General features: G+C 40.2%; 1 protein-coding gene across 3 annotated transcripts in view; it reads right to left on the reverse strand.

The window, feature by feature from the left end:
- Positions 1 to 10,002, reverse strand: part of LOC117935760 (peroxidasin) — a 53,858-nt gene that overhangs the window by 3,016 nt on the left and 40,840 nt on the right. For all 3 annotated transcript variants that reach the window (XM_034858207.1, XM_034858206.1, XM_034858205.1), the window contains 5 exons: positions 9,687 to 9,844; positions 5,363 to 6,369; positions 4,328 to 4,824; positions 3,809 to 3,943; positions 1,977 to 2,185 (listed from right to left, as the gene is read on the reverse strand). In XM_034858207.1, the coding sequence (XP_034714098.1) occupies positions 1,977 to 2,185; positions 3,809 to 3,943; positions 4,328 to 4,824; positions 5,363 to 6,369; positions 9,687 to 9,844 (2,006 nt within the window). The remainder of the gene's footprint in view (positions 1 to 1,976; positions 2,186 to 3,808; positions 3,944 to 4,327; positions 4,825 to 5,362; positions 6,370 to 9,686; positions 9,845 to 10,002) is intronic.

Below are 10,002 nucleotides of genomic sequence, written 5' to 3' on the forward strand. Positions count from 1 at the left end.
ACACACACACACACACACACACACACACACACACACACACACACACACACACACACGTCTACTTTAAATGGAGCGAAACAACTGTAAATCTGGCTACAGCCTTGCTGACAGACAGAAGAAAGTGCTCCCTCCCTCTTCTTTCTAGCAGGATATTTATATTTATTTATATTTATATATTTATTAGCTCAGCTCTTCCCTTGTACACATTGTCAAAGAAGGATGAACGCTGGGGTAAGAATCTGGGATAATAATACATTTATTTAAAATCCCCGTACACTGTTGCTTGTTTTTCAAGGACAATGAATTGATGAAGCTTCCTCATTTCAGTTTTTTTCAGCACAATTAGAGACGCGTGCATAACCAACTAGAGTCTGCACAGCAGCAGTTCATGTGGACCAATCACTAGTTTGTTTTTCATTGTTGAACACAGTTTTCAAAACTCTACACACTTATACCATGGCTTTAACCACAATGTGCAAAACATTCTAGGATTTACGGCATTTTTTTTCAAATGCTAACACACTGCTGTCAAAACTGTTAACCACACATCAAAACAGAATTAATTTCAGTCTGGTGCCAATCAAACACTGCTGAAACATATATGGTGTTTATATATAAAAATCTCAGGAAGCCTTTTTTGTATACAAACACCAATTAAGAATGAAACAATTATACATTGTACCGTTTGAAAGAAACATGTAAATGAGCTCAATATGTTCAGGTAAGATTTCTCAGGTTACACACACAGCTATAAAACAAACATTATCTTTTTAACAGTAAAACTGTGTTCTTACTGTTTTTCAGAAAGTAATGGAGTGAAAGCAACTGAAACACTACATGCATTAGTATTTAGAGATGATGCAGACATCCAGTGTGATGAGGAAAACTTGCTGCATGATGCTGCAGAGAGGCAGGATTATTGGCTGGGCCAAGGAGCTTTCAGGGGTTACTGGTAAATCTTTTGCTATTTTAGGCTCTCAAATGACAATAGTACCAAACCTGGGGAGAAGGAAATGCAATCCAGTCTGCCTGGATGCTCCTAATAAAACCTCAATTTGGTGCAGGGTTAAATTCTTTGCCCCTCCAGCTCAGCCATCCTCAGCCAAAATTAGTCCAGGCTTTGCTAACCTAACTGACCTCTTTCAAACTCACTCCTTCTGGGTTATTTAATTTTTTTGAAACAGCCCTTGGAAGGTTTCAGTTGGCAGGTTTGAATATCAACGCAGCAGACATCTGTTTCCCTGTTTGCTTGGACAGGGTGGAGGTAGCCAGAATATGACAACTCTATTTAATTCATTTTAGAACGATGGGATATCTTATTCCCTAATTCATGTATCCACATTTCACACAGTCAACCCACATTATCACTAGTACCATCTATTTTACATTAGTGGTGCAGACAGGAGTGCTGTCAAGTAAATTGCAGTCAAAGAATAACCTTGTTCCTTTCAAAGAAGGTGTTCCAAATCACAGCATGTAACATGTGATTATTGTGAAGCCAGGCTGCCTTTAGAAAGATGTTATCAAAATAAAACAAAGGATGTTGAATGGCTTTAATTTTACAATACAACCTTGATACCACAGTGACTGAAACGTATTCTTCCATCATGAAAAAAGGAACAAGCTTTTAAAGATAAGTCAAGAGTCTCAAAGTAAATTGCATTAACACTGGATATGGAAATTTGAGCCTGCAGATCATTTTGTAGCACTTGAACATTTTGCAGCTAATTTGTGTAAATGGATACTGCCATGAAACAAACTTTGAAACTGAAACTTTATTTTCAATCACAAATTTACACTGACTTTGGTTTGTACACCTCTACAGTCTATTGTAATCAGCCTTGCAATAAATATATCTGTCAAGCTTGTCATGCCTATTTTTTGGGACTGTATCAAACACAAGCTAACTCATGATCATGTTTGAGGCTGTAGTTAGCTGTGTTATAACATTCAAACAAAATCCAAATTGCTCTCACCTTCACAGCAGTCCTGCCACATGCGCAGGTCAATCTGAGGGATGTCCTCACAGCTGCTGTAGCCGTGGGGCAGCTTGGCCACTTTGAAGACATCCTGCTGAACACGTGTGATGTTGTCCCCATTGTCACACAGCACCCGTGCCAGAGAGGCTTGCTTTAATTGTGTCAGCTGGGCAGGGGAAAACACCCCTGGGTTTTTATACCAGAACCTGAACAAAACAGACAGGTGAAAGGGAAGAGGGACGTTTTTACCTCTCACACTTTCACATAACGGACAAACACCTGGTAAGTATTTTATTATACAGGATTTATAAAAGAAATACTGTCAGAGAGGTTTTATACACTAAGGCCAGGGCTGTCAAACAAACGGCCTGTGGGTCAAAACCAGCTTGCCAAAGGGTGCAATCAGGCCCACTGGATGACCTTGCAAAGTGTGAAAATTGCACAGACACAATTAATTCCAATTCCAAATTTACCAATTTTTTAAATTTAATCTTGAAGAATATCAAGAGTTCTTTTTCCGTAAATTTACAACTTTAAACTTAGAAATTCTGAGTTTTTTCTCGGAAAATGCCCCTCTCTCCTTGATCTGCAACATTATTATTTTTCCCTAAAATAGCCTTGCGTTTGCCTACATTAAGCTGACAACAAACTCTGTGGTAATCTGGAGTGGTTTACTGGTCTGGCTCACTTATCCATTTATGGGGTACGTGGCCCACAAACTAAAACGAGTTTGACACTCCTGCTCTGGGCACCGATGGACTGGCCGCTGACTGACACTGGTGTTGCTTCTGTCAGCCCCTCTCCCCCAGCCGTTTAATTTTGGTCCAGTCCATTTTAACTTTACCTGGGCCCCGCCCCTTTCCCATCTCTGTTAGGTGGTGACATTTGGAGAAATAGTAGTGGAGCAAGAGGGACGAGCAAAAAGTGAAGATATAAAAGTGGTACTGACAAGCTGAGAGAGAACAGCTTGAAGCCCCATGAGGCTGAAGCAGCCAAATGTTTTAAAATAACAAAGTATTCCTTCACCAGTTTAATATCTACCTAGTGAGGAGAGGGAACAGCACATTGAGCCCAGCAATACCAGTTTAACTGTTGGAAATGGGAGAATAATTAACTGCCAAGGATATTCAGTTGAAGCGGTAAGAAGGAAAATAATAGGGATAAGTTAAGCAAATGTTTTAATTCATTTTTCATGAAGTCATTCAAGTCATTTTTCATGAACAGAACAATCCCAGCCTGGAAAAGGCGGGACATTAACAACAAACTTTCGAACTGTATAACCCATTGTTGTCCTTGAATGGTTATGATTATTGATAAAATACTTAGCATTAACAAATTAGAACTTTTTAAACTTCTGTATTGTACAATTAAAATCCTTATTATACCAGTGGTATCATATACTATTACATGAAATTTTGTGACTATACTAACATCATAAAATTCATATAATAATATAATACTAACAATATACTATTATGTTAACGTCATAGTTCATCTGCACTGGCCAGATGTATATTGAGCCAACATTTGTTCCATCAAGCCATCCTCCTAAGAGCAACACGTTTGCTTATTGTATTTTACATCTATTACTAACTTATTGTTTTGAATATTGTGCCAGTGATCCTGTTTACAAAAAGTTGAGCAGAGTCAAAAAGTCCAGGGCCATTTTGCACTCCTAGTCCGTCCTATATATTAATTCATACTATTGATTGACCTTCTTACAAAATATAACCTTAATGTTTTAATTATTATCATCCTTATCATATTGCCTATCAGTATCATTTATTTGAGGTCTTTGAGTGGTGAGATGCGTTGTGACCTTACTGTACCTGTCTCCATCTTGCAGGCGTTTGAACTGAGTTACCAGCAGACACATGAGGGTGGGCCCCAATCTACTGCCAGGGACCAGGTCTTCAGCCATCAGTGCAGGGAACAGATCAATGTTCAGAGGAGTGCCATACAGCCTGCCGCACAGGAACAATAGTCAGGGATATTAAACTATGTAAATATATTACAATCCAGTAGGGCTGCAACTATTCTATTAATTGTTGATTGATTTCTCCATTAATCAATTAGTTGTTTGGTCTACAAAATGTCAATCAATGTTTTCCAAAGCCCATGATGATGTCCTCATCAATTTATCCACAATTAAAATGTATTTAGTTCATTGTAATAGAGTAGTAGTGAAACTACGAAATATTCACATTTATGAGAATTGTTACTTTTTTCATAAGTAATAACTCAAACCATTTCATCGATTCAATTAATAATCCAATCAAAATTGTTGCAGCTACAATCCAGAATTATTATGGAGCACAACGGTCCCTAAAATGAATATCAATAATTACCTCTGCAGTTTGTCTCTGACAGTAGGATTCTTAATTTCATTCCTCAAGTCATCAAACGTCTGAGCCAAGGTCAGGTTACAGAAGGTCCTGTAATCATTGTACGGTGGTATACCGTGATCCCTTCCTCTCTGTATATTCATGGCAGCTAAGTCCAGAGCCACAGTGTGGGCCATGGAGAACAACCTCTCTGTCAGCTCTGTATTCAGCAGCTGTGTGGAAACCCGCATTTTACCAGCGACGCCAAAAAGCCCACGAAGGAGTGGGTCAATTCCGCCCTCGTTCACAATGCGGAATGGGGAAAAGAAGGCCCGGTGCAAGGAAATGTGTCCTTGGGGAATAGGCTGGAAGTCCTCGTCTAACCTGTAGAGTATTGGGTTGACGAGGGTGTGCCCGAAGCGGAAGGCAGCAGTGGCGAAAGCATTGAGGATGCCGGTGTTAATATTTGGGTTGTAACCAGTGTATGGCCCCATCAACTTCATGCCTGCCTCACCCAGGATCTAGGAGATAGGAAAGGGAATGTAAATGTCTTTTTCTACTTATCTTTTTTTGTCCTTTATATTTATTTGTATAGTCCCAAGTAAGCTTAGGTTATAAATGCTGTGGCATGTGGCCCACCAAATGCTACAGCATAAAACTCAACAACAAATATATAAAAGACACTAATTCAACAATATATACAAACATTAAAATTCTAAATTTAGAACGCAACAAAAAATACAGACAAAACAAAACACAAGACAGATTTAGACAAGAAAGCACCACAAAACAAGGAAGCATCAGATCATTCATGACTGCTCCCTCTTCATGGTTAAAGTTTAAAATGATCCCAGTCAGCATGCAGTTTGATTTCACTAGGTAAAGAATTCTGTTTCTCCGAATAAGGATGTATGTTGGGGCACCTTATCATTGCTACTACAGTTGCAGTATATCATGCAATTATGGAAAGTTTTAACCATTGAGATAATTAAACAAAAAGATGTTAAAAAAAGAAGAACGGAAAAACCGAGAAACATTAAACATGATGATAGCGGTTACCTTTGGCAACCAGTGACTGTAGGTGATGTGCTGCATCTGTGCCCCGACTATCTTCCTAGCCTCGTGGTAGATAGTGTCCCCGTCCCAGTGGGGGTTAAGTCTCAGTAGCTCTGTAGCTATGCGGTTGTGTTCCCTGAACCACACCGTGTGCATCGAGGTCAGACCAAGCTGCTCATTGGCACGGTGATCTCCAGCTAAGAAACATGGAATTGGACTCTCATTTTCATCCCTCATACACTCAGTGGGTGGGCCAGTAGCAAATGGCAGAAGTGGCTTCCCTGTTCGCTGAATGATACCTTGCCGGAGCAGGCCCCTTTGGCTGGCCAAATCGCGAATTTCCTCAGATTCATGGCGTGAGCTGCCGTAGACATTTGACGCATCAATGTAAGAGGTCAGCTGATTTATCTGCTCTCTTGGGTATACGCTGTTCATGAGAAGAGAAGTCATCCCGCTGCCGCATACAGGGCTGGATCGGACAAAGAACATGCAACGGGTGCCGCTTCGCAGTTGCCGTGGGTCATTCGGCGGGAACTGGATTGGGAAGCATGGCGGGTCATTGCTACAGGCCTGAGTACACAGCTGGCCGTCGGAGAAACGTGACTGGCTGAGGGCTACCACTGTCGAGTCCAAGTCGTGGTCTAGGAACTGACCCCACTGCATCAGCATGTGAGTGTAGCGCTCATCGGGAGTGATAGTCTCTGTTCCAATCATGGTGGTGGAAACCAACCTCGGCAGAGGTAGCCTGTATCCATTATGCAGCTGCTCAGTAGCACCCCTCGGCAGGTTAAATCCATTATCGTACACTGACTTCAGGAGTCGTTCGAAGGCAGTGAGTGAGGCGCCCCACATAGGGTGCTGCAGGTTGTTGCAGGTCCCATCGTGGCTGCGGTACTTCTGGTGGAAACAAATGTCAGAGCAGTTGTTGAAGCGACGGTGGGCTGTGCAGCCTGACAGGTTGGCAATCACATCCAGAAAGTGAGGGGACACCAGGTCATTGTAGCGGAATGCTGGGGAAAAGCAACATAAATTTAACATATGCGGAGGCTGGATAAATGTTAAACACTTAAGATTTCTGACAATAAATTCATTTACGACTTGCATATATTTGAAATACAGTACAACAACATCCACACCATCAATTAGGGTATACAGTAACTTGGTGTATGTTAATATGATTTAAATATAATTCAAATTAGTTTTTTTGTAGACAGAGCAGAGAGCAGAAAGGACCTCCTGTCCCAAGGGCACAAGTCACAGTATTTCACTAACCTGCCCTGGCTTGCTTTGTTATGTGTCTCAATCCACTTTGCAGCATCAATGTGTATGTGTGTTATGGTTATGCAAGAACAAGTGTTAAATGTGTGCAACCAACCTCAATGAGGGTTAGGTGAGACTTCCTGTCTAAATGGCAAAACCTGCTACCAGCGTCTAACCCCCAAGTCTCTCACTTTACACACATTACTGGTGGTGTGTGTGTGTGTGTGTGTGTGTGTGTGTGTGTGTGTGAGAGAGAGAGAAAAGAGAGAGAATTTGGATCCCAGTGGTGTTGCCCTCTCAGATAAAATAGAGATACAATGAAAACAACATGGTTGTTTTTGCTGACGCGCGAAAACTCACTGTTAGCTTGGTCTGGGGCCAGTGCAACAATGAACACTTGGTTGTTTGCATAAGTAATAAAAACACTGTCTGTCTCTTGGATTCTTTTTTTACAGTGTCTTTTGCCTTCCTCCAACACTGCCACCTGAATGTTTCCCACTTGACAGCCTGTAACTCTTCTTTTACATACCATTAGTCCTCTTGCTTTTCTTTCTTTTCTTTATCTAGTCTAATGCTTGTTCTTTAATTCAGGTGACATTTTCTAAAGCACCACATATGAGACACCATTTTTCCAAACGCCGTATCTGGACACAACCAGCAAATTTGACTATTGTACTTAAATTTAACCCTCCATTACAATGAGTACTTTAATGAACCATAAATTCATGCATATATAATACAAATAAATACAGATGTTTACGCATATAAACTTACAAATCATCCCATGCTTTCCCAATCTCCCAACACACATGCTTAATTGAGACAAAATGTACACCAACACACACACACCATCTTAAAAAGTGTGTCCTGTGCTTGGCAGTGAAAAGTGTTGTGTGGTGTGACATAGGGCTAATAAAACAGTTTACAGGCTCCTCGTCAACTGCTCCATGATTATGTCTCTACGCCTTGGGTCATGCATAAGAGAAAATAGCATACAGATGGCCTATACACAGCCAAATGTTGCTCACAATGACATGGTAATTCACAGAGTGGCTGAGAATTGAATTAATGGTTTCTTAGGAAACTGGATGGAATACTACTAACTGAATCCACAGTAAGACTTTAGTAGAACGTTGTATTTTCCATCCATCCATTAGCTACATCTGCTTATCCTCAAGGGTTGCAGAAAATTGAAATTTGTCAGAACTAATAATACTAAGACAAACAATAAATATGAACAGTATGTACAGTATACATCTACATCTGTATTAGGATGATGTGTAACAGTGTGTGGGTCCATTGATCTGTACGTAGTTCAGTGCAACCCATAGATTTAATTGAAATACACGTCTTGTATTGGCCATTGACTGTAGATTTCCTCGCCTACTCCCTTTTTTAATCATATCTGACGAGAGAGAGCGGTACAAGTTTAAACACCGTTTAAACTTTTGAAAGTGGAAAACTACATATAAAAGTTTCTTCCGACAAAGTACAGTGTGAGTATGGATCTGCATTATGACCGGAGATATTTAAATATGTTGGACATCAAAAGGCTGCTGAGCGTTTTACCATATGTGCAGTGCTTGTATAGGCGAGCAAATAGACTAAGGAGATAATTTACAAAGAAAGGATTGCAGACAGCACCATGAATTAACCGTCACTTGCAACCGCTATCGGCCCCGTCTCAAGGTCTGATTCACAAGAGATATTGTGCTAATGATATTACAGCGCAAACATGCCAATAAAGTTTTGCAGCTGAATGTAATTTGCCTTTTTTGTGCCTGTTTACAATTATTCATGTGGCAGAGTATAAATTTAGCCTTTGCGCCAAGAACAGAATTGGCAGACTAATGGCAGAGAGAAAAATAAATGTTGATAGTGCAAGCTACATGTCCTGACTGTTGAGGTGCAGAGGAATTCCTCAAAACTGCAGGCAAGGAATTTAAATGTGACAGAAAAAACTAATTTGTGAATTTATATCCCAATCTGTCAGTGCTGTTGGTGTTTTGAAATATCCAGGAGATGAAGCCCAGGAGCACTGAGATGCTATTTGCTTGGCAGGGCAGTTTGAGGTGCATTTCAACCTTTGCGAGTGGTTTGAAAATTACAAGGTTTCTTTTTTTGTCTCATTTGAGCAGATTTAGCACCCGCAAAAGCAGCCTTTTGTGAATTTGCCCCTTAATGTGCTTAAGAACTTAGGTCTTAGATCAGCATCTTACATCGGTACATATGAAGGATGATGTGCTCACTTACTGATATACTGAAGTGCGTTTGAACTGTAATGCAACTAGGTCAGAAAAAAGTGTATCAGCAAAGTCATTTGTGATTTCCACTTATATTGTCAGGAGCAACTTGAGTCTACAGAAAACAAGACAAAAAACGTTTTTTCTTGATAATGGCAGACTCATTCAAATGCAAACCTATTATTCATTTCCTCCAAGTATTAAGCTATTAGTGGTTATTTCCCATGCTAATTGTATGAATGCAGAATAATTGACAGAAATCGTGTGCCAAAGGCAACACCAGTACACAAGAGAGCAGACTTTCATGGGCCCACCGAAGTTGTTCACACCCTAACAGAAAGCAACGGTACCTGGCTTTCTCCATCTACAAAGCGCTCACACACAAGAAGCCTGTGATGCAATATCAATATTACTATACAAGAATAATAATAATAATAATAATAATAATAATAATAATAATAATAATAATAATACCTATTTTTGAATATTAGAAGGTCAATGCCTTCTCAATGTTCAATGCTCAATGTCTGTGGTTGCCAATATTTGGTTTGTGTAGAAAAATAACCTCATCAGTGTCACACACTAAGTCAAAGTGGGATTTTAATTATCACGAGCATCCATTATCTAAAGAAAACCTACTATCGAATTTGATAATTTCAAAGAATTATGTAAAAAACAACGTCAAAGTCACTACTTAGAGTTACCAAGTTGCTAGTCAACATTTAGGGTAAAATAAGCACATAATGATGGAAAGTAACAAAAGGTACAACAGCCTGGACGGCCCCTTTTAGTAGCAGTACAGAATATTCGGTTACAAGACTCACCAGTGCCGTTTGTGTCAACCATGAGACCCTGGTTGACATGGTTCTGGATCAACAGAAGAGTCTGCTCGAAGATCTCCCCGGCACGCGCCTGCTCCACTGTGTAGGGGTCACGTGGATACCGGAAAAGAGCAAGCAACTCTCCTGGGGTACGAGGCTGACTGGAGGGATGACGGATAGAGAAATGGTGTAAGGGAGTGGGGAGAGAACAAAAGCGTAATGAAGGAGAAACAATGGATCTTATGTTATACAGTGGGTACGGAAAGTATTCAGACCCCTTTAAATTTTTCACTCTTTGTTTCATTGCAGCCATTTTCCA

This window comes from Etheostoma cragini, chromosome 20, assembly GCF_013103735.1.
Source record: "Etheostoma cragini isolate CJK2018 chromosome 20, CSU_Ecrag_1.0, whole genome shotgun sequence".
NCBI lineage: Eukaryota > Metazoa > Chordata > Actinopteri > Perciformes > Percidae > Etheostoma > Etheostoma cragini.